Raw genomic sequence first — 25,253 nt, forward strand, 5'->3', positions numbered from 1 at the left:
AAGCTTGAGTTGTAGCTGAGCTAAATACATTTTTTAAATAAAATTTTCTAACAGAAATAAAGATGAGCTCATTCAGATGTCAGGACACGTATTGATCATGAAGTTAAACATATAGTTACCAGCACATTGGGAATGGTCTCCCTTTGGCAAAAAGTTTGTTTGATCTTTGGACCAAAATGTTTTGCCAACCATCCCAGAATAAAAGCCACAGTAACTGCTATCACTACAGAAATGCCCATCATCAACGGCCTCATAAAGTCAGGTATCTGCTCTAGGAAGGAAATAAGATGTTAACAAGCTCAGAATTATATATAATTGTATTTATAATGTTGTCTATTCTATTCACAGTTGTCTTGGTAATTTACTAAAATAATTTCCTTTATCAAAAGATCACACCCTGCAGTGATCACTCACTTGGAATGATGACACACTGTGTGTCAGTGCTGCAGCTCTTGTTAGCGGCTTCTACTAGTGCTTCTGCCTTGAAGCACATCTTCTCTTTCCCTCGTTGGGCAGCAATGGAAAAATTATAGGGATAATCTCTGATCACATAAATTAACGCCTGTAAAGACATAAATCATGTTACATTAGGCCTTAGTTTGGAAGGACAACAAATTTGATTTCATACAAATGAAAACAAGGCGGTGAGTGTTAGAGATAGACACTCTGTTCACACCTTCAGACAAAATTGCAAGTGTTTTCATGTGTATTATTATGGTTATTATCATTATCATTAAAAAAAATTATTGTGTGGCCCAAACTGAGAATAAATATGCAATTTGGTCGGGAGTTGTTGAAAATTTGATTATCATAACAGTATAAGACTATTCAATGAAATGCATATAAATGTAATTTCCCACTCTATCTTCCAATAATGTCTTTTTTTTTTTTTTTTGTAAATGCATAGTTTTGTGATCAAAACTGTGTAGTTTTTATGAGGGTGGAATGTTTAAAAGTCTTTTTATGCAAAACAATAAAGATTGATTAACATTGCTCAAAAGCCTGTTTTATTTGCTACACACAGAAATCTATTTTTTTTTTTTTTAAAAGCTCCGAACTAGGGCCGCTACTCTTCACGCTTTACATGTTACCCTTGGGAGATATCATCAGGAAACATGATGTTAGCTTTCACTGTTATGCTGATGATACTCAGCTCTATATTTCTTCGTGGCCCGGTGAAACACACCAATTTGAAAAACTAATGGAATGCATAGTCGATATAAAAAACTGGATGACGAGTGATTTCTTACTGCTAAATTCTGAAAAAACAGAGGTGCTAATTATAGGACCTAAAAACTCTGCATGTATTTACATAGAACACTGTCTAAGACTTGATGGCTGCTCTGTCAATTCTTCGTCATCAGTTAGGAACCTAGGTGTGCTATTTGATAGCAACCTATCCTTAGAAAGCCACATTTCTAGCATTTGTAAAACTGCATTTTTCCATTTAAAAAATATATCTAAATTACGGCCTATGCTCTCAATGTCAAATGCAGAAATGTTAATCCATGCATTTATGACCTCAAGGTTAGATTATTGTAATGCTTTATTGGGTGGTTGTTCTGCACGCTTAGTAAACAAACTACAGCTAGTCCAAAATGCAGCAGCAAGAGTTCTTAGTAGAACCAGGAAGAAGGGCCGGTGATTGCTATAGGCGAACTAGGCGGTTGCCTAGGGCAACAAATATGTTGGGGGCGTGGGGGGTTGCCAGCACGTTACGTTACATTAGGCAAGTGCGCAGTTGATGAAGAAAATGAAGCGGTCTAATAAACCCTCCAGTGCACAGGGACGAAAACGGAGAAAGGAAGAAGGTAAAACCCAGTACAGAGGTAAATCTTCTCATCTCAGCCATTAAGGTGTTAAATTAAATAAATTTGCTTAGTGTTGTGCATCATCACCTTGAACATTTCATTGCTGTCACTAAGCTATCACTAGCTGGCTAGTTACTTTGCTAGTTTGCTACGTATTCAGGGCTTAATTTGTGCCAGAACAAGCAGGATCCGGAACTTCCAAAATCCGATCCGGCACCTCATTTTGGCGGATCCCCCTCCTCCAGGGGCGGCGTTTCAGTATGGCAGAAAGAGAATAGCCAGATATGTGCCTTGAAAAAACTATCCAAAATTCATATCTCTATTATAATTCGTTATTATTATTTTAAATCGCAGAGTTTTAGAAATATTTAACCAGTGATAAGTATTTAAAGGAGCTTGTAAAACTTCGTAATGCCATTGGATCCTCAAGCTATCGCGAAACATCATCACTTCACCCCGCCTCCACTCAGATTGACGCGCGCACACAGCCTGGAGGAGACAGATCTCCGCTTATTTGCAAAGCAAGGGTAAACAAATAACTTTGAATAGTACAGCATTTCTTTACTCAAACACTATGTCTGTAAATGCTATTGTTTTTGTGTGTTTGAAGAAGTAGTTTTTTTGCCATCTAGCCAATATACTTTTGTACGTTTAAAATATCCTGTGCATAAGTGCTTAATCGTTTATATCATGAGATTTTGTCCAAGTGTATTAAACAGCAAATAAATAAATAAATAAATAAATAAACATTATATCCTAACATGTAAAAGGTGATAATGGCATATAATCTGCTGCACTTTCCTCAGATGCGGACAAAACACAGATCTCCTCATTCGCCGGCCAAAGACCTTGTTAACTCCATTTGAGCTTGTTTTTCATATAGCCTAATGTTAATTGCAATATTTGTACCCCCTATTCTTTCTTTTCCCCCCTTTATTTTAGTAGAGTGTGCCATGAAACTGTTTTATTTGTCAACACCCATCAGACATCATATTGTTTGTATTTGGTTGCTTAAACTCAACAAACTATGCAAAATGACTCTTATATAATACTGGCGAGTCAGCTTTATATGCACAAGCTTTGGATGTGACTGTGAGGGCACATAATACAGCCTTTGGAGTGCGTGAGTACCAAATGGCTTAAAATTCTCAAATATGTGTGCAAATTATTACACATTTTTGTGACAATGCAACAATGACCCGATTAGTCAGGTGACAGTTCTGTCAGCTGTCTTGAAATGCGAGTGAGTCTTGTATCGCAGTGTGCAGCAGGTAGGCTACAGACAAGATGCACTGATGGGAAGCGCGCTCCGAGAGAGTTCATGGATTCAAATGACTGATTTAATCTTAGACTTTTTGTGGATTTATTTTATTATTCAAACCTACCAGCTATGTTGAATAAATGCGGGAATTTCCCTCATTCTAAACTTGAAAGCTGCAAGATTTAATAAAACCATGCGACACATAGTCCCCCTCAGAAAAGTTTTTAGGCCTGGAAATTGTTGTTTTAAAATCGCATGGCATTTCCATGTTATTCATAACCTTACAGACCCTATAAAAGCAACTGATGCACGCTCTTAATCACTTAAACTGGTCCACCAATGTGGTTGCGCGAGTGCTCCGTTACCTCTCCCTTCTGTAATCGCGTGCCGGATCCGTTGCCCCGCTTTGTTCTAGTACCTCGCAATTTACAAATTAAGCACTGTACGTATTACTAGCAAATGTAACTTCACTGATAACCTACATGGTTACAATTTAATTTAACACCACTGATCTGGCTGTTGCAGGTGAAGGGGCCACATCTAGCATTCCAGGCCCCAGTGAAACACAGACCACTGAGACCAGGGATACTCAGCCTGGGGGGTGCAAAACTCAATCTCGCCTAGGGCAACCAAAGGGCTAGAGCCAGCCCTGCCAGGAAGTATGACCATATTAGCCCGGTCCTGTCAACACTGCACTGGCTGAATTCAATGATTAACTGCCTTTAACTGTCATTTTGCATTATTGACACACTGTTTTCCTAATGAACGTTGGTCAGTTGCTTTGACGCAATGTATTTTGTTTAAAGCGCTATATAAATAAAGGTGAATTGACAGGTCCCTTTTCAGAGCTCTGCGGTTTCCAGCGGTGGTGTTTCCAAACCAAGCAGTGATGCAGCCCGTCAGGATGCTCTCACAGTGCAGCTGTTGAATGTTCTGAGTTTGCTGGGGCTCATTCCAAACTACCTCAGGCAACTCAGTGTAGACCAGGTGAGTAGACCAGGTGAGATCCTCACTGATGTTAACACTGAGGAACTTGAAGCTGCTTACCCGCTCCACAGGTGTCTTGGTGATGGGTGTGTGTTCTTTGCTCTGACTCCTGAAATCCACCACCAGCTCCTTGGTCTTATCGATGTTGAGAAAGAGGTGGTTCTCCAGACACCATTTAATCACGGTGCTCACCTCCTCTCTGTAGGCCATCTCATCGTTGTCGGTGATCAGGCCTATCACTGTTGTGTCGTCAGCGAATTTGATGATGACGTTGGAGCTGTGTGTGACTGTACAGTCATGGCCAAAAGTTTTGAGAATTACATAAATATTGGAAATTGGAAAAGTTGCTGCTTAAGTTTTTATAATAGCAATTTGCATATACTCCAGAATGTTATGAAGAGTGATCAGATGAATTGCATAGTCCTTCTTTGCCATGAAAATTAACTTAATCCCAAAAAAACCTTTCCACTGCATTTCATTGCTGTCATTAAAGGACCTGCTGAGATCATTTCAGTAATCGTCTTGTTAACTCAGGTGAGAATGTTGATGAGCACAAGGCTGGAGATCATTATGTCAGGCTGATTGGGTTAGAATGGCAGACTTGACATGTTAAAAGGAGGGTGATGCTTGAAATCATTGTTCTTCCATTGTTAACCATGGTGACCTGCAAAGAAATGCGTGCAGCCATCATTGCGTTGCATAAAAATGGCTTCACAGGCAAGGATATTGTGGCTACTAAGATTGCACCTAAATCAACAATTTATAGGATCATCAAGAACTTCAAGGAAAGAGGTTCAATTCTTGTAAAGAAGGCTTCAGGGCATCCAAGAAAGTCCAGCAAGCGCCAGGATCGTCTCCTAAAGAGGATTCAGCTGTGGGATCGGAGTGCCACCAGTGCAGAGCTTGCTCAGGAATGGCAGCAGGCAGGTGTGAGCGCATCTGTCAAGAAGGGCAGCAAAGAAGCCACTTCTCTCCAAAAAAAACATCAGGGACAGATTGATCTTCTGCAGAAAGTATAGTGAATGGACTGCTGAGGACTGGGGCAAAGTCATATTCTCCGATGAAGCCCCTTTCCAATTGTTTGGGGCATCTGGAAAAAGGCTTGTCCGGAGAAGAAAAGGTGAGCGCTACCATCAGTCCTGTGTCATGCCAACAGTAAAGCATCCTGACACCATTCATGTGTGGGGTTGCTTCTAATCCAAGGGAGTGGGCTCACTCACAATTCTGCCCAAAAACACAGCAATGAATAAAGAATGGAACCAAAACACCCTCCAACAGCAACTTCTTCCAACAATCCAACAACAGTTTGGTGGAGAACAATGCATTTTCCAGCACGATGGAGCACCGTGCCATAAGGCAAAAGTGATAACTAAGTGGCTCGGGGACCAGAATGTTGAAATTTTGGGTCCATGGCCTGGAAACTCCCCAGATCTTAATCCCATTGAGAACTTGTGGTCAATCCTCAAGAGGCGGGTGGACAAACAAAAACCACTAATTCTGACAAACTCCAAGAAGTGATTATGAAAGAATGGGTTGCTATCAGTCAGAATTTGGCCCAGAAGTTGATTGAGAGCATGCCCAGTCGAATTGCAGAGGTCCGAAAAAAGAAGGGCTAACACTGCAAATACTGACTCTTTGCATAAATGTCATGTAATTGTCAATAAAAGCCTTTGAAACTTATGAAGTGCTTGTAAATATATTTCAGTACATAACAGAAACAACTGAAACAAAGATCTAAAAGCATTTTAGCAGCAAACTTTTTGAAAACTAATATTTATGTAATTCTCAAAACTTTTGGCCACGACTGTACAGTCATGTGTGTATAGGGAGTACAGGAGTGGGCTGAGGACACAGCCCCGAGGAGCACCAGTGTTGAGGGTCAGCGGGGATGAAGTGTTGTTGCCCATTCTGACCACCTGACTTCTGCCTGTCAGGAAGTCCAGGATCCAGCTGCACAGAGATCTGTTTAGTCCCAGAGTCTGGAGCTTCGCAACAAGTGTGGCAGTCACTATGGTGTTAAATGCTGAGTTGTAGTCCACAAACAGCCTTCTCACATAGGTGTTCTTATTTTCCAGGTGGGAGAGAGCAGTGTGTAGGGCATGCAACGTCAACTGGCGGCCCGCGGGACAAATCCGGCCCACCAAAGATTTCCATCCGGCCCCCAGAATATTACTGAATTCAGGAATAGCCTTGTAAGAGGAAAAAGTTTAGGGCTGGTCCGAATACCATTTTTTGAGCTTCGAAGCTTCGATAGTAATGAACATCGACTATTCGAAGCTTCGGAGAGAGGGGCTGAACTTATTTTTCTCTCTAATAAAGGCAGGAATCTGTGTCTGTATGTCCGTTTGCATTTTTATTATTTAGAGAACCGTTCATCCAATCGACTTCACAAGGGAGTGCAGTGTCACATTTGGTGCAATATAGATGGACACGCAAGACGCGACACATTCAGAATTAATAAACTTTTAGTAAACTACAGTCAGAACAGGGCGAGCGGGAAGCGGCGCACCTCACGCGGGCAGGGCTTATGCTCCAAGAAAGGACACTGCACTAGTGATATAAAATGCACACACACAGGTCTGTTAAATTAAGCAATACTTTTAAGGTAGTCTAATATTTTTCTGACTAACAAATTGGCACAGTAAGGGTAGATTAAAATAAAGAAAATCGAAATTTAAATAAAGAAAAAACTAAATTTAAATAAAGAAAAAACGAAAAAACGAAATTAAGTTAAATTAAAAACGAGATTAATTTAGATTGATAATAACGAGTAAAAAAGCTAATACATTTTGTTTCTATTACTCTATTTTCCACAATGTCAAAGCAACAAAACACAAGCTCAGACATGCACTTCGGTCCATACAAATTCCGCTGTTATGCGCTCTAGCCAGAGAACACTCCAGTTGCTGGAACACGCGTCGGTTCTATTTCTAGCATGCATGCGTTTTCGGCGTGGCTCGAGCGCACCTGAGACGCGTGTCTCAGTGTGCAAACTCCAACCTGTTAAATATGGGAGCCAAAATAAAAATGGACACGCCGCACAGCTGAGACACTCACGCAGCCAGTGTGTCGCCGGCCTTATTCAAGGGGGAATGAGAACCGTTTCGCGGGGGATCCCAGGTGTACAAAAAAAACGATTATTCGAATGTCAAATTTTCAAATCGAATACCAACCCACCAAACGAATATTCGAATATTCGGGTCCGTTCCATATTTATTTATTTTTAAATCAAACGAAAAAAAAAGCAAATGAGGCACACAGGTACAGCATTTCTAACAGTAGGCACTATGTACGTATCAGTCCATTCTTCATTAAAACTACGGTTCTCTGAATCAACTTTTTGCTTAAGGCTCTTTGAGAGTGCCATTTTTCATTCAAATATATTCAGAAGGCCTTTCTTCAAGTGTTCTCCACAAACTACGTCCTGCATGTGACAGTGATGGACAGCTTGACAGCCTCACAAATATGAAGCCTAAAATATCACTATCGAATTGTATTTTATATTATGAGTATCTGGCCCTTACAGTGTCTGCAGAGAAAAATTCTGGCCCTTTGACAAATATAGTTGATGACCCCTGGTGTAGGGTGAAAGCAATAGCATCGTCTGTAGAACGGTTGCTGTGATATGCAAATTGTAGCAGATCCATTGAGGCAGGCCGCACAGAGCAGATGTACCATGCAATAGATAAGCATGTTCCGCCTGTTTATTTGTCCTTTTTTTTTTTTTTTTTGTACAGCCTATAGAAATAATGTATTTAAATACAGTTTATGAAAAAAATAAGATAAAGATAAAATTGCCTAATTTTAAACACATTAGCTTTAACAGTGATCAAACTTAAGTTAGCATCAAATCACTAATTTTGCATGGGGAAATAAGTTGTTATAAAAAATGGCTATACTGTTAAAATAGAATTTTAGAACAGCTCCAACACAATTGATTCAGCTAATCAAGCTCTTGAGAACAGTGGCCCTCCAGAAACAAAGTTTGACACCCCTGCCCTATAAAGTCATAAGAACAACAGTCTGCACATACATTGCCATCATTCGCAGCTCTAAAACAACATGAGGCTTGTTTTGTGAATAGAATTTTTTACTGTAGGTCTATTGTACATGTGACATACAGCCAGGTTCATAAATATTGGGACATCGACACAATTATAATCTTTTTAGCTCTATACACCACCACAATGGATTTGAAATTAAACGAACAAGATGTGCTTAACTGAAGACTTTCAGCTTTAATTTGAGGGTATTTACATCCAAATCAGGTGAAAGGTGTAGGAATTATAACAGTTTGTATACCTGCCTCACACTTTTTAAGGGACCAAAAGTAATGGGACAGATTAATAATCATAAATCAAACTTTGACTTTTTAACCTACTAGTCAGCACACCCCATTATGAGCTCACAGCTGAAAGTGCTCTACCTAACTTATAATTTTAACAGTTTCCTACTTCAGTGTGTTACAATCATAATTTTGGTGTCTTTGGAAAGAAGACCCTTTGGGCTTTACTTTTTATCAACCAGATGTGATAATGCTCAAAAATATTAAAAGTTATAGACACTGAAGTGCATTGAGTTTGTTTTACCACACTTAAATATTTTTTTTATTTGATATAAAAATACATGAAATTAGTCCTGGAGCAATCTAGAAAAGTAATGAGTTGAAAGCCACATATCTCATGAGTTTTTATTTCAAATCTGAATAAGATATCATGAAAAATGAGACGCAAATATTTTTATGAGACTATGTCTAAACCCCCCAATCCCCAAATATACAAAAATATATTTCCCAATATTATTGAAGGCTTCTACACACTATTTAGTCAGTAAACATACCACTGCATAGTTTTTTCAATTATAAAACACTAGACAGAAACTTAGACATCATATAAGTGATTCATTTGAGCACTAGAAAAATACAATAAGAATAATTTGAGTGAGAAAAAAAGAATAATAAGAAAAATAAAAAAAGATTTAACTTTTTTTGCCAATTACAGAAAATACTGAGATTTCCAGAAATGCAGCATTTACAATGAATTACGATGCAGATAAATGCTGATGTGCTGATGGCCACTTATACAAATGGTAATAACACAAATGCGCCAAATAGTAAATAATCCACTCTCTCTATTCATATAGACGCGTTCACTTTGCCGTGATCATGCAGTAATAGCGAGCTGATTTTGGCAGATTTGCACTCAAACAGATGGTAATCATGCAGATACATTCACATTCAACATAAAACACACTCTCACATAATTAAAAACTGTTGAAAAATAAAAGAAACAAAGAAAAAGGCGATCGCTATAAGTTCCGCCTCCATCAGCTGACAGGTGCGTCAGAGCGCGTCACGAGGGAGCACCAAAATTCAAATATACTATCTTTCACATATCTTTCATTCATTCTTTTTTCCGGTGGATTGTCTCATTCTGTTTGTGACACTGTACACTGCAAAACCATGCCGTTTTTTTCACTACAAAGACGCAGTTTCTGACCGTGAGTTATTCCATAACAGACACAAACAGTTCTGTCGCTGAAGAACTGAAACGTGAACAAAGGAATTATGATCCATATTACAACGTTATTGATTCATTGGACCAAATGTGCTTCATGAGATGTTGTTCAGTGGACCCTTACCTTTCTAACTAAACCGGGATTTACAGCTGTGGATCTGTTTATGACTCGTTATCACGACGGATCTGGTATGTACAGCATTTCCATTGCTCATGTTTTTTATGTGTACTGCTTACACAAATTTAGCAAATACAGTCTTTATAAGCTTTCCATTGAAAAACAGCGATCTGTCGTCGATGCTTGAAGCTTAGATCTTTATAATGATACATAGATTGTCAAGATCTATCGTTTCATTTAATCTATTCATAAACACTGACACGTGCAAGTTTAAAGGCGTTCAGGACGAGGGCGTCGGGGTGCTGGCTAACAGGTTAATACTTGGTTGCAAATCCTTTGCAGTCAATTACAGCCTAAAGTCTGGAATGCATAGACATCACCGGCGCTGGGTTTCATCCCTGGTGATGCTCTGCCAGGCCTCTACTGCAACTGTCTTCAGTTCTTGGGAAATTTTCGATTCAGTTTTGTCTTCAGCAAGTGAAATGCATGCTTAGTCGGATTCAGGTCAGGTGATTGACTTGGCCATTGCATAGCATTTTACTTCTTTCCCTTAAAAAACTCTTTGGTTGCTTTTGCAGTATGCTTCGGGTCATTGCCATTTGCACTGTGAAGCGCCGATTTGTCAGCAGTCACATCATCAATAAATACAAGAGAACCAGTTCCATTGGCAGCCATACACCATGACACTACCACCACCATGCTTCACTGATGAGGTGGTATGCTTTGGATCATGAGCAGTTCCTTTCCTTCTCCATACTCTTCTCTTCCAATCACTCTGGTACAAGTTGATCTTTTTTCTCATCTGTCCATAGGATGTTGTTCCAGAACTGTGAAGGCTTTTTTAGATGTTGTTTGGCAAACTCTAATCTGGTCTTCCTGTTTTTGAGGCTCACCAATGGTTTACATCTTGTGGTAAACCCTCTGTATTCACTCTGGTGAAGTCTTCTCTTGATTGTTGATTTTGACACATATACCTACCTCCTGGAGAGTGTCCTTGATCTGGCCAACTGTTGTGAAGGGTGTTTTCTTCACCAGGGAAATAATTATTCGGTCATCCACCACAGTTGTTTTCCATGGTCTTCCGTGTCTTTTGGTGTTGCTGAGCTCACCGGTGCGTTCTTTCTTTTTAGGAATGTTCCAAACAGTTGATTTGGCCACACCTAATGTTTTTGCTATCTCTCTGATGGGTTTGTTTTGTTTTTTCAGCCTAATGATGGCTCCCTTCACCGATAGAGACAGCTTTTTGGATCTCATATTGAGAGTTGACAGCAACAGATTCCAAATGCAAATAGCACATTTGAAATGAACTCTGGACCTTTTATCTGCTCCTTGTAAATGGGATAATGAGGCAATAACACACACCTGGTCAAGGAACAGCTGACCAGCCAATTGTCCCATTTCTTTTGGTCCCTTAAAAAGTGGGAGGCACATATACAAACTGTTGTAATTCCTACACTGTTCACCTGATTTGGATGTAAATACCCTCAAATTAAAGCTGAAAGTCTGCAGCACATCTTGTTTGTTTAAATTCAAATCCATTGTAGTGGTGTACAGAGCCAAACAGATTAGAATTGTGTCGATGTCCCAATATGTCAGGAACACAACTGGACACAGATGCAGGTTACAGTATGAGACCAATTTATTCAATAAGTCCAAAAGAAAAACTCCCTCAAACGAACAGAAACAGGCCGGGAAATAAGGAAAAAGGTCCAACAGAAAAATAAGAGACTTCAATGTCCTGGCGTAAACACCCGGCAGGGGGCGCCCAATGGCGCTGCCGCGTAGTGAGCGGAGAGGGAAGGAAGACACGAGAGAGCCAGTATCGGAGCAAACCGAAACACTTGATGCCCGGTCTAGGAAATGAGGGAGGGGAAAAATAGAAAACAAAACAACCAGTAGCAGCAAAAAATGGCAGGACAGAACCAGGCTAGACTGGAACAGACAGAGTGGCTGCACATGGACTATTGTCGAACAACGATTTGGTACCAATTGGCGCGAAAGACGGGAATAAATAGAGCGACAGATGAACAGACAGGGGTTTGGGGCAGAGGGAACAAGAGGGGAATGGAACACAGGTTTAACCCTGGAAACATGGAAGACAGGGTCGCCCGACCAAGCGTGGTAGGTAGCTTGAGCTGCACCGCCGCAGGACTCAGGACCTTGGTGATCTGGTATGGGCCAATGAACCTGGGTGCCAACTTGGGTGAGGCTACCCTGAGAGGCAGGTCCTTGGTGGAGAGCCATACCCTTTGACCACACACATAGCAGGGAGCAGGAGTCCGGTGACGATCGGCCACTGATTTGGTCTGTCTATTAGCCTGGGCCAAGGCCGCCTTAGCCCTCTTCCAGGTGCGTCGACACCGTCGGACAAAAGCTAAAGCAGACGAGACTGCAGCTTCGGGTTCCTGTGTGGGAAACAAGGGAGGTTGATAACTGACAGAACACTGGAATGGGGACATACCTGTGGCAGAGGCCAGAAGGGAGTTATGGGCGTATTCTACCCAGGACAGCTGTTGACACCAGGAGCTGGGATTGTGGGATGCCAGGCAGCTAAGAGTGCGTTCCGAATCCTTGCTTGCCCGCTCGGACTGCCCGTTGGTCTGGGGATGGAATCCTGATGACAGACTCATAGAGGCCCCGATCTGCTGACAGAACTCCCTCCAAAACCGAAAGACAAACTGGGGACCCCTATCAGAGACCATGTTGACCGGAAGAACATGAATCCAGAATACGTGATCAACCATCACCTGGGCAGTCTCTTTGGCTGAGGGGAGCTTGGGAAGGGGAATGAAATGGGCCGCATGGAGAAACGGTCCACCACCGAAGGAATGATGGTGTTACCCTTAGATTCCGGGAGGCCAGTGACAAAATCAAGGACCTAATGTGACCAGGGGTGAGAAGGGATCGGCAACAGGTGGAGCAGACCAACGGAGGTGCATTGGAAGTCTTGTTCTGAGCGCACACCAAGCAGGCAGGCACGAACTGCCTGACATCCTTGGCCATGGATGGCCACAAGAATCGCTGACGGATGGCAGCCAGTGACCTCCAGACTCCTGGATGACAGACCAGCCTGGATGAGGGACCCCACTGGATTACTTCAGAGCGCAACTTGGTGGGATCAAACAGATTACCCGCTGGACCCCCCTTCGGCACAGGCCCCTTAAGTAGGGCCTGCTCTACTCATCTCTAGATGTCCCAAGAGAGCGATGCCACAACCACCTCTTTGGACAAAATGATGTCTGCTGACTCCTCCCCCCCAGGAGCCTCAAAGAGACGAGAAAGAGCATTAGGCTTAACATTTTTGTACCAGAGCCTGTATGATAAGGTGAAATTGAACCGGCCAAAGAAGATTGCCCAGCCTGCCTTTCGGGAGCTCAGCCTCCTGGCCGAATGGATATACTGACCGCCAACAACTCCCGAATACCTATCTCGTAATTCCATTCTGGGGGACTCAGGCGGTGGGAGAAGAAGGCACAGGGATGCACCTTTCCATTCTTGTGCGACCACTGAGATAGGACCATGCCCACACCGACATCAGAGGCATCCACCTCAACAATAAATTGACATTTAGGGTCTGGAATGGACAAGACAGGAGCAGAGATAAAACGGGACTTGTTTAACTTATTTATCAAAGGCCTCCTGTGCCCCAATATTCCACTTGAACGGTACCTTGGGAGAGGTGAGTGCCATTAAAGGTGCAGCAATCTGACCAAAGTTCCGGATGAACCGCCGATAGAAGTTGGCAAACCCCAGGAACCTCTGCAGAGCTTTATGAGAGTCAGGAGCTGGCCACTCGGCAACAGCCCTTACCTTACAGGGGTCCGCTCTGACAATGAACCCCAGGAACGGAACCGACTGGGCATGGAAGACACACTTCTCCGCCTTAACATAGAGCTGGTTCTCCAGCAGCCGTTGTAACACCTGGCGAACATGCTGAGTGTCATCCCCCTCACATATGTGAATCAGTTGATAGGCATTCGGAAGGTCTAGCTTGAAGGTGAAGGTGAAGGTGAAGGTGAAGACCTTGGCTCCCTTCAATAGCTCAAAGGCAGACGACATAAGAGCCAAGGGGTACCTGTTCTTAATAGTGATGTCATTCAGGCCTCGATAATCTATACAAGGACGCAAGGAGCCGTCCTTCTTCTTGACAAAGAAGAACCTGGCACCTGCAGGAGATGAAGAGGGTCGGATGAGACCTGCTTTGATGGATTCATTAATGTACTTGTCCATGGCCTCTCTTTCAAGGCCTGAAAGGGAAAACAAGTGACCCTTGGGCGGAGAAGTGCCTGGGAGGAGCTCAATGGCACAATCATTAGGGCGATGTGGAGGTAAGGAGGTGGCCCGGGACTTACTAAACACCTGGCACAAGTCGTGGTACTCCACCGGGACCCCCTTCAAATCAGCAGCCTCCACCTGCAAGACAGGACAGACAGACACAGGAAAAGAGGCAGCACCCAAACAAGACGCAAGACAAAACTTACTCCAAGTCAAGACAGAGTTGCTGGACCAATCCACGTGAGGGCCATGTTGCACCAACAACGGGTGCCCCAGAACTATGGGAGCACTCAGGGATTCAAGAAGGTACAGTGTGGTCACCTCACGGGGATTGCCCAAGACTATAAGATTGACAGGAGGAGTAGCATAGGAGAAAGTGTTGATTAAAGTGCCATTCAATGAATAGGTTCAGGAAGAGGAATGGCAGGAATTCCCCAACGGGTGGCTAGAGAGAGGTCCATAAAGTTGCCCTCAGCTCCCGAGTCAACCAGTTCTGCAATAAAGGGGTAGCGCTCACCTGGATCCCCCTCTTTACTAGTGAGCCTTGACTTTTAATGGACAACCTGCTGCGAAGTGACCTGATTTCCGCAATACAGACACAGCCCTAGGGCGAGGCGTTGCTGCTTTTGTTGTGGAGTGAGTCGAAGGCACACAGCCTGCACAGGCTCAGGCTCAGTGGTTTCTGTGGGGGAAAAAGATGACGATTCCTTAGTCCTCCAGGATGGACGAACTGCCAGGCACTAACAACGGCGGCGGTGAAGGCGACCCTCGATCCGCAATGCCATATTAACAAGATCATCAAAGTCACATGGCAAGTCCTGAGTGGCCAGCTCATCCTGGATGTCATCCTCTAGCCCTGCACGGAACATAGCTCGACAGGCCTCCTCATTCCAATCACAGGTAGCTGCCAGAGTCTTGAAATGAATCGCATAGTCCGTCACTGAGCGACCCGCCTGACAGAGCCATGCTAGCTGGTCAGCCGCTTCCTGATCTCTGGCAGAGCGGTCAAATAACCTCTTCATCTCCTGGCAGAAATCTTTGAGGCTAGACTGGAACAGACAGAGTGGCTGCACATGGACTATTGTCGAACAAGGATCTGGCACCAATTGGCGCGAAAGACGGGAATAAATAGAGCGAGAGATGAACAGACATTAAATTCAGGTGAGCAGAGTCAAACAATTAGAAGCGGAAACTGTAGTAACTAGGGGGAGGGAGGTTCGCCACAGATAGGTGCAAGACGAACGATCAAAACCAAAACAAAACACCATGTGCACACGAAATGCAGACATATACAAAAACACACACACACACTGAAGAACAGGGTGATCAGACAGCGGACATGACACAATATTTATGGCCCTGACTGTAAATTCTGATTTAAAATATTAATGAATATGTTAACACACTGACATACTGTATATTACACCATGCAGATTTTTTGTATGGATGTATGATCACAAGCTTAGATGTCAACTGGCCTGGCTTAGTTAGTCTGTGTTCTGTCAGTGCTTGAGGAAGGTAAAGTAAGTGGGGAACTGAAAAAATATATATCATACATACTTGCACATATAGATATGAAAATCTCAGTACACATGTAGATCTCATCAAATCAAACAACTTTTGCACTCCATGTCATAAGCTCCGCCCAACAGGAAGTTGGCTATTTAGGGTTTTGTGAAAAAAAACATGCTCTGGAATTTGATATACTCTTCTGAGGAACTCCACCTGTTCACCACAAAACTCGGTGAACATGATCTCAAGACACTGGGGATGGTAAATTGTGAAGATATTTTTGAATAGATATTCATGAAATGCATTTGGCTCCCAAACTCTGAAATTTACTTCCTGATAATTTTCGGGGGTTCAGGCACACTCTCTCTGTTTAAATCTTGATTAAAAACACATCTCTTTCACCAAGCATTCAAATAATGCATCTCATAATTTGTGATTGCAGTTGTATCTGATCAAATGCGCATTCTTATTCTTTAGCTTGGGTTAAACTAATTAATTTTAAACTAATTAATTTTACTTTGTTGGAACAGCAGCTACGCTAATCCAGAACACCTGAGAAGAGATGATGCCAACCCCTCAGAGGACCTCAGATGATGCTAAGCCTGAAACAACATACAGAACTAACAAATATTGTTACTTAATATGCAATCACATTATAATTGCTATTAATAGTGTTCATCGTCTGGTTGACTATGTCTTGTATATATTTTTTTTTTCTGAAAATCCCTGTCATTTGCACATAAACTGATCACCACTTATAAGCTACTACTAAATATTGTAGAAACAATTTTCTGTAAAGTTGCTTTGCAATGATTTGTATCATAAAAAGCGCTATACAAATAAACTTGAATTGAATTTAATTGAATTGAAAACACATATCAGTATTAATGATAGATAGACAATGGCAAAAGCTTATAAAAGGGCGTGGAGGAGGCACTCTATAGCGCCACCTTTTGTCAAAAGTGGGAGGGTTAGTTTTAGCTACAGACACCAAACTCCAGACATAAATTTTTATTATCAAGATGGACAATTTTCTAATTCACAGCCATCAGCTACGATGAACAGGAAGTCAGCTATTTTTATTTGAATATGGATTTTTGGAAAAATATAGCTGCAAATTGATATACTTCTCATAGGAAAATTATACTATGCACAGCAAACTTTGTCTACATGATGCCAAAACATTTAGGAACTTAAATTCAGAATGAATTTTGGATAGCTTGAACAGTTTTTTAAAATAACAGTAAAAAAGGAACTAGTAAATGGCTTTTATTTTTAAAGTGCAACTTCCAAACACTTTAAAAAAAATTACATATAGAAGACAAGTCATTCTGAGGAAATATGCGTAGTTTCACGACTATAAAACACTCTATGGATACAGACAATTAAAAAACTATCATGCATCTGATGTCACTGTCACTCTGCCACTGCCCTCTGTGTGAGGAATGTGTGTGTGTGTGTTAAGTGCACTGTAAAAAAAGAAAAGTTGACTTAACTTAAAATTGCAAGGTAATTTGCTACACTGCATTTTTGAGTTTACTCAACTTTTAAACGAATTAGTTCACTTAACTCAATTCACTGAGTAAGGTCACATGTCTTCCAACTTAAGATCTTTTGTTCAGCTGATTGAGATTTTATAGTTAAAAAAACTTTTGTTATGTAATTTAAACTTTTAATGTTATTTTCACTTGACTTAATAAAGTACGTTCAGTTGACTAAAAATGTGTTTTTAAACAGCATCACAAGGTTAAAAAAAACTACTACATGCTTGATATTTTGGTCCAGGTTTTATTTCAAACCAGCAGCAACACATTTGTAACTTTAGCCATACTCATTCTTAAAAAAAGTAATTAAATGAGTAGGCAAAAAAAAAAAAAACATTCAAAGTGCTATCTCATTCAACCGGTCCTAAATACTTTAAATGTTCTATGTTTAACATTTTAAATTGTTAACACAAAACATGTTACAAAACGAGCAATATAAGTGCAAGTTAAAGGAGTACGCAGACTTTTGGGGGCTTTAGCTTATTCAACGTATCCACCACAGTTAGGGTGAGGCTCCTTTGTCTGTTCGGTGTTGGCGCGCTTCATTGCACATGCGCCAATTTCATGGTCATTACAGTGCGCATGCTCCAACCTCCAACCCAACTTGTATGCTTGTTAACTTGAATTTGCAAATTGAATTTACAATCAATTCTAGGTTGGTCCAACGATTTTCACTAGTTATGCCAACATTTTTGCATTTAATTGTCCAGTTAACTAAAATATAATCATTATTCTAACTTTTTGTGAGTTGGAGTGTGTGTGTGCTGAGTGTGTGTCACTGTGGGGAGGAGGGAGGGGCTGTGTGGGAGAGAAAGAGAGAGAGAGAGAGAGAGAGAGAGAGACTTAAAAATCTCTTTTAATCACCAGAAAAAAAAAATCCATATTTTTTTAAATTGTTATTGTCTTTGTTGTTGCTAATGGTGGTGGGTTTTTTTTTTTTTTCATTACAGCTTAAAAAATCTCTTAGGCCTTATCATTTTCTGACAGTTTTAGGGATTTAAAAAAATACTAAAAATACTAATTTGTGCTGCAAATAATAATTTCAAACTCATTTGATGCTGACCTATGACATCCTGTGACATGACATGTATCTTTATTTACATAATCTCATGGATTTAACAGTAAAACTGTTCAACTCACAGATGAAGACTAAGCTGTAATGCAAACAGAACTATTTCACAAATGCTTAAAGGCCAATAAAATCATTAAAAACACTTATAAATCATTAAAGGGTTTGGTAACACTGTAAAATAATGTCTCATTTGTTAACATTAGTAAATGCATTGGTAACACTTCATAATAACTGCACTCATTAGCTAAGCCAGTAAATAGTCAGTTCATGCGTTATAAAGCCTTGTCCCAAAATTAATAGTCATTAATAAGCAGTTTATAAATACAGCTATAAATAACTTGTTCTTGGTTTATAAGCACATCTATTACAAATGAGATTAAAGGCTCAGTTATCTACCTAAGAAAAATAAATAAAAATACACTTGAATTTATATATATATATATATATATATATATATATATATATATATATATATATAGCATCTTGAAAAAAAATATTTCTGTGTTCTGTATCCTCCTGTGTTTTCTGTTTGAATCTTCTGTTCTGTTTAAATCTCCTTTGTGAATGCTTTAAGAGGTATAAATATTCCTCACTTTAGATGAGCTCACAAAAATGGATGGCTGACAACTACTAAATGTTTCATAAAAACCTGACTTTATGAATTACAGCAGGAATGTGTTAATAAAGCAGTTATTAACACACTGAGCAACTATTATCTATTAACTATTATTAGTAACAATTATTACTAAATAATAAGATTTATATATTTACACTTAAATAGTTTATTATTTAATTTCACTTTATTAATGAATATTGTTCTGTGTATGTGATTTCAAAGTCTTGATGGTTCGGATTAACCCTTTAATTGCCATTTCCCTTAAAACCTGACTGCCAGAGGGTTACTGTAAATGCATTACCTGATGCCACCGGGGTGGCATTTGCACTGATGGCTTGAGCCCGCCATCACTGCTTGCAGCTATATTTTCTCTTGATCTGCTGTCAATAACACTGAGTTGTTTTTGGGGTTTGGTTAATAGGTTTAAGGTCAAAGTTGACAAATAAAGTTCATGAGCTGCTTCATGGCATCAACAAAACCTGATTGCATTAGGCTTTGTCATGTCAACTCGGAACTATTCCTTTAACCTAGAATTTGTTCAGCCTTTAATACTTTCATTAAGGCAATCAAGTCTGTCACATTGTAAACCAGAATATAAACTGTCACAAAAGCAGCCATAAAAATAATTCTAGCTGTTACAAAGTGTACAATAGGCTTCTCAGTAACAATCCAGATTACTTGCAGATACTTTAAAAACTATGGTTCTAAAAAATAAAACAATGTTACTTAGTATTTTTATGTTTTTTTGTTTACTTAAAAGTTATGAAGTGCTTTAACAAATTACATCATATCACGGATGAATTGCTTTAACCCTTAAATGCATATGTCTTTAGTTACCCGGGATTTCATTCACTATCCTGTCCCTTCTTTTTTATTTTATTATTTTTTATTTTTTAAGTTAGACAAAACTTTAAATCAATGTAAGAAATGTATAAGTATGTGTGTTTTCTGATTATTCTTTATTATTATTATTATTTTTTTTGTTTATTTTTTAGTGTTGATGACGTGTTCTGTTTCTGAATATGAGCCAAATGCTTAAAGTATTGGTGAATTGCTCCCTGACGATGACATTGATAGTAAAAAAAATAATCTGCTTAAATTGAACCCTTCTAAGCTTCAAATAGTGTGTCTGTGTTGGAAATATAGGCCCAGGTTAAGACTTGAATATGTAATAATTATTGGCAAAACATCCATGCATTTAAGGGTTAAAACTAATTAGTTAGTCTATGAGTTGTGCACCCCCCTAAACTCACAGAAATGGTTTGACCCAAGTCTTCAGCAGCCAATGACACTGACCCATTCATACTGATTTAATTTTCAAATTTAATTTGTATTTAACACGTTTTTCATGCATATTTAATATATTTACATGCATATATCACAAAATGCATATATTTAAATGCATATTTGCATATTTAACATTTTCATGCATTTATATATGGAAAACCAAAAGGGCCAAAAACATGTGGTGAATTTTAATACGTCTTAAACATGTTAAATACATGTATTTCACGTGTATTTTACACTTATTTCATGTGTTAGAAATGTGTTTGCGTGTGAAAAAATCAGCGAGTATTTCACGAGTATTTAACGCATATTGCAATATGTGTGAAATATGCGTTAAAAATCTTTTTGAATGGGTCAGTGTCATTGGCTTCTGAAAACTTGTATCAAACCATTTCTGTGATCTTACGGGGGTGTACCATTTATAGACTAGGATACCACCATTTAACATGCGGAACATGTAGATAGTATTCTACTGTACTAAAGTCCTATGCCACCCTGAAAATTGGTATTAAAGCACTTTATCTGTGAAATTATGTTATTTGTTAAAGCACTTTATAACATTTAAGTAAACATCTAAACATAAAAATACTAAGTAGTAGGGCTGTGCAATTAATCGTATATGATTGTCCTGCAGATCTCGTCAGTAAAGCCAGTCCTGTGATTATTAGTAAATCTCCATCACCTGCTTTCAGATCAGAGGCATCATGCCCATTCAAAGTGAGGGTGTACTATGTGCCCCCTCAGATTTTTGAGCCAAGTGAATTTTGAATGCAGCTTATAAAAGACAAAAAAAAAAACAGAATATTTTATATATATATTTGATACAATCACACCAGTGTGATTACATCATTCAGTCTCACAGTCTCAGCTGCTAAATTCAAATCTGTGTTTGCTGGTTGGTGCTGAGCCAGAGACAGTTGCGTTTATACAGTGCTACATTATAACTAGTCACACATGATTCTGTTGAGCTTATGAATGCAATGGGCAACCAGAGACGTTCAGTTGAGTCATCGCTGCAACAAGGTGTTTTGTTCACTTGCTCACTGACTGAAATTATCTGCCGAATTCTTTAAATAGAAACAACAATTTTTTGAGAGTGCCTGAACTCTGGCTAGACTGAATGAAAATGTTCTTTGATAATGTAAATGTTCTTTGCTCTCTGTTAAATGAAAGTGTTATAATTAGTAACTTATAATATTGTTTTTAAATTCACATTAAATACAAAGCCAGTCGTATTAAAAATATTTTCGGCATGACACCCATATCTGTTAGGCCTACTTAAGTAAAAAAGTTGTGTTTTTATTTGTAGTTAATAGATTACACTTTTAGTCTACTTTTCCCATCACCATTTATTTATCAAATAATCTAGAAAGGTGCGAAACACATTTAGTTACATATATTTGAGAATCAAGATATTTCATGATATCCCTATAGTTAACACATTTGGATATGTTTTGAATACAAAGGGAAAATAAATAAAACATAGGCCTATTTCAGTTGTACAGTGCTATTGTGGCTGCTGTGTGTCACTGTTAGATTATATCTGCAAGTAATCTGGATTGTTACTGAAATGGGGGGGGCAGTTTATATGCTGGTTTAGTAATGTGACAAACATAATTGGCTTACTGAAAGTATTAAAAGGCTAGGACAGAAGACTAATTGTACTGCATACTGATCAAGAACCTGTAACGTGATGGTAGACAAAACCAAACCAATGCAAATCAGGCTCCGTTGATGTCATGAAGCAGCTCATGAACTTTCTCTGTCAACTTTGATCTTAAAGCTATACCAAATCCCTGCAACAACTCAGTGTCATTGGCACCAGATCAAGATACATTATAAATCAAAGTTGTAAGTATATGTCATAGCCTTTTTTATACATTTTGGGGGAAGCCACTTGCATGTTCTATGTTACACATTTACAGAGAACCTGCTAAGGCCATGGTAAATTGTCTAAGTGCTTGTTTTTGAAATATTCTTGATATACAGTATAAAACACATTAAGCTGTTTACTGTTTAACTTAATGTATATAACATAAGTTTATTTTCTTCTGTTTATCAGTTCAGTTGTCTATTTTATATTCATCATGTATATTTGTTTGTAATTTATTGTTATTATTGTTTATGTTTATATTTACTCTGCATTTTGTTTCTATAGAAAACCACACACTAAATACACCCACAATTAATGACTATATTCAGTCTTTGTTAATAACTGGCTAATGCTTTGTTAATGACTAATAACAAATGCTTTGGCCTGCATGCCTGCTGCTACTTAGCCTGTATGAGAAGAAACACCACCTAGTCTCGTCGAAACTTTACTGCTGTTCTTTTACTTTAGTTTATTTTCATTTCCATTGAGAGTTTCATGTTCTGAGTTTAGTTTTGCCTAACGCCATGTCTCAGAGTCCAACCTTGAGTGCCCATCTAAAACTACAACCAACCCACAACTCTGCATCTTCAGCCAACGCCCAACCACTGGCTTCCCAAGACTTTACTACAAATGACTACTGAGCTTCCAGACAATCAGCAACCTCAGGAAATCCCCTTTTCAGCAAGGACAACATGGGAACCCCCTAAACAAGGAATGCAAGTACCTCCAGATTCTAGCTGAACTGGTGCATTTAATATAAATTTTAACCTCATTGAGGAACTCATTCCGAGGGTTATTTAAGTGATTGATGGTTGTTCGGGTCTATGCAATTGCACATATTGCTTTAAACTTGGGATTTCACATTTTCATTCTCTTAAACTCAATCTTTCCTCACTTTCTCCCTGCAACTTGTATGAATGTGTGAATGTGTGTGTTCATGTGTTTGATTAGTTTATATGTCTTAGATTTTATCCAGAAAAGAAAATTATCTTGTGTTTTGTGCTTACAAGTTAATGTCTTACACTGCCGGTCTTGTTACTGTGCTAATTAATAGTGTTTTCACTATATTTTGGATTTTAATATCCATTGCAGAGTTGATGTTATACGGCTCATTCAATTAATCACTGGTCAACTCAGTGATCCACCGTAAAACAGTTTTTCTGTCCAAATTTCCTATACAATCTCAAATTTACATTTGCATTTGCATTTAATCATTTAGCAGACGCTTTTATCCAAAGCGACTTACAAATGAGAACAATAGAAGCAGTCAGGTCAACAAGAGAACAACAACAGTATACAAGTGCCATGACAAGTCTTAGTTAGTCTAGTATAGAACGCATAGCCAGGATTTTTTTTTTTTTAATAAATGAAAAGACAAGAAAAGGAAAAGTGCTACTAATAGTTGGTTAAGTGCTGTCGAAAAACCTGAGTCTTTAGATGTTTCTTGAAAATGAGTAAAGACTCAGCTGTACGAATTGAGAATGGGAAGTCATTCCACCAGCTGTGCAAAGTCCAGGAAAAGGTCCCTGAGAGTGATTTTGAACTTCTTTGGGATGGCACCACAAGGCGTCGTTCACTTGCAGAGCGCAAACTTCTGGAGGGCACATAAGATTTAACCAGTGAGTTCTGGTATGTTGGTGCCGTGCCAGTGGTCGTCTTGTAGGCAAGCATCAGTACCTTGAATTTGATGCGAGCGGCTACTGGTAGCCAGTGTAACCTGATGAGGAGAGGAGTAACGAGAGCTTTTTTTGGCTCATTGAAGACAACCCTAGCTGCTGCATTCTGGTTGTGATGAAGCAATGGGTTAGCTGGAATCACCTAGAGTTCTGTCTTCGTAAGGTTAAGCTGAAGGTGATGGTCATTCATCCAGCTAGAAATGTCACTCAGACAGGCTGAAATGCGAGCAGCTACTGTCGGGTCATCTGGTTGGAATGAGAAGTAGACTTGGGTGTCGTCAGCGTTGCAGTGGTAAGAACAGCCATGCTTCTGAATGACAGATCCTAATGATGTCATGTAGATGGAGAAGATAAGTGGTCCAAGTACTGAGACTTGAGGAACCCCAGTAGCAAGTTGTTGTGACTTAGAAACATCACCCCTCCAAGACACACTGAAGGATCTGTCAGAGAGGTAGGACTTAACCCACAGGAGTGCGGTTCCAGAGATGCCCATCTTTCTGAGGGTGGACAGAAGAATCTGGTGAATGGTGTCAAAAGCAGCAGACAGGTCCAGTAAGATGAGTACTGAGGATTTTGAAGCTGCTCTTGCTAGTCGCAGGGCTTCAGTAACTGAGAGCAGAGCAGTCTCAGTTGAGTGGCCACTTTTGAAGCCAGATTGGTTGCTGTCCAGGATGTTGTTCTGTACAAGGAACATAGAAAGCTGGTTGAACACAGCTCGCTCAAGTGTCTTTGCAATGAATGGAAGAAGGGATACCGGTCTGTAGTTTTTCAAAAAGCGCTGGATTTAGAGATGATTTCTTGAGCAGTGGGCTTACCCGAGCCTGCTTGAATGCTGAGGGAAATGTTCCAGGAGGAGTTGATAACGTGAGTAAGCGAAGGTATGACTGAAGAAGATATCTATATATATATATATATATATATATATATATATATATATATATATATATATATATATATATAATTTATTTATTATTATTATTAAAAAACTGCAATCTAGATATTTTCTTTGGACTACAGAAAATTACAACAAGAAAAAAGTTGTTTTCTTTTTTTGAAAAAAGAAAAATAAATATTGGATATTTAATGGTGGTAGCGGTAGAATACTTCTGCTCTCAGGAAAGCCAAATCAAGTTCTTCTACCTGTCCTGAAAGTCTTCAATAAATATATACATTATGAAATGCCATATTTAAATAGTTTACATCTTTAAATTTGTTTAAATTGATAATATCACCTGCATGTTTGTCTGATGAGTGCATAATAAGCTCCGCCTGCTGGCGTTGCTGTAAATGTAAGAAAAGTTCACATTATTTTATAAAGACAGATATTGATTACAATGGTCTGTCTTAAACCTGCATTGATTGCTTACCTTCACTGTAACCGTTTTCACAAATGTTAAAGCTTTGATGCTAACTTACGTTTGATCACTTTTAAAGCTATAATGTCCACTAATATGTTTTAATAAGGCATGTGTGGAGAAAAATTAGTCCATTTTATTTCTAATATAATATAACATTTTTCATAAAACCTGAATTTAAATATATTTTTCTATAGGCTATATGAAAAGACAAAATAAAAAAAGTTGAATAAGCTGATCTATAGCATGTTAAATGGTGGTATCCTATTCTATGAATGGTACACCCCTTTAGCTCACAGAAATGGTTTGATCAAAGTATTCAGCAACCAATGACACTGACCCGTTCAAAG

At 39.3% G+C, this 25,253-nt stretch overlaps 1 protein-coding gene across 3 annotated transcripts in view; it reads right to left on the bottom strand.

The window, feature by feature from the left end:
- Positions 1-25,253, bottom strand: part of crfb16 (cytokine receptor family member B16) — a 28,978-nt gene that overhangs the window by 611 nt on the left and 3,114 nt on the right. For 2 of the 3 annotated variants that reach the window (XM_059563953.1, XM_059563952.1), the window contains exons 5-6: positions 415-562; positions 120-271 (exon numbers count right to left, since the gene is read on the bottom strand). In XM_059563953.1, coding sequence (XP_059419936.1) covers positions 120-271; positions 415-562 — 300 coding nt within the window. The remainder of the gene's footprint in view (positions 1-119; positions 272-414; positions 563-25,253) is intronic. The other variant, XM_059563954.1, reaches the window with a different exon arrangement.

The sequence above is a fragment of the Carassius carassius genome, chromosome 12 (genome assembly GCF_963082965.1).
Source record: "Carassius carassius chromosome 12, fCarCar2.1, whole genome shotgun sequence".
NCBI classification, from domain to species: Eukaryota; Metazoa; Chordata; class Actinopteri; order Cypriniformes; family Cyprinidae; genus Carassius; species Carassius carassius.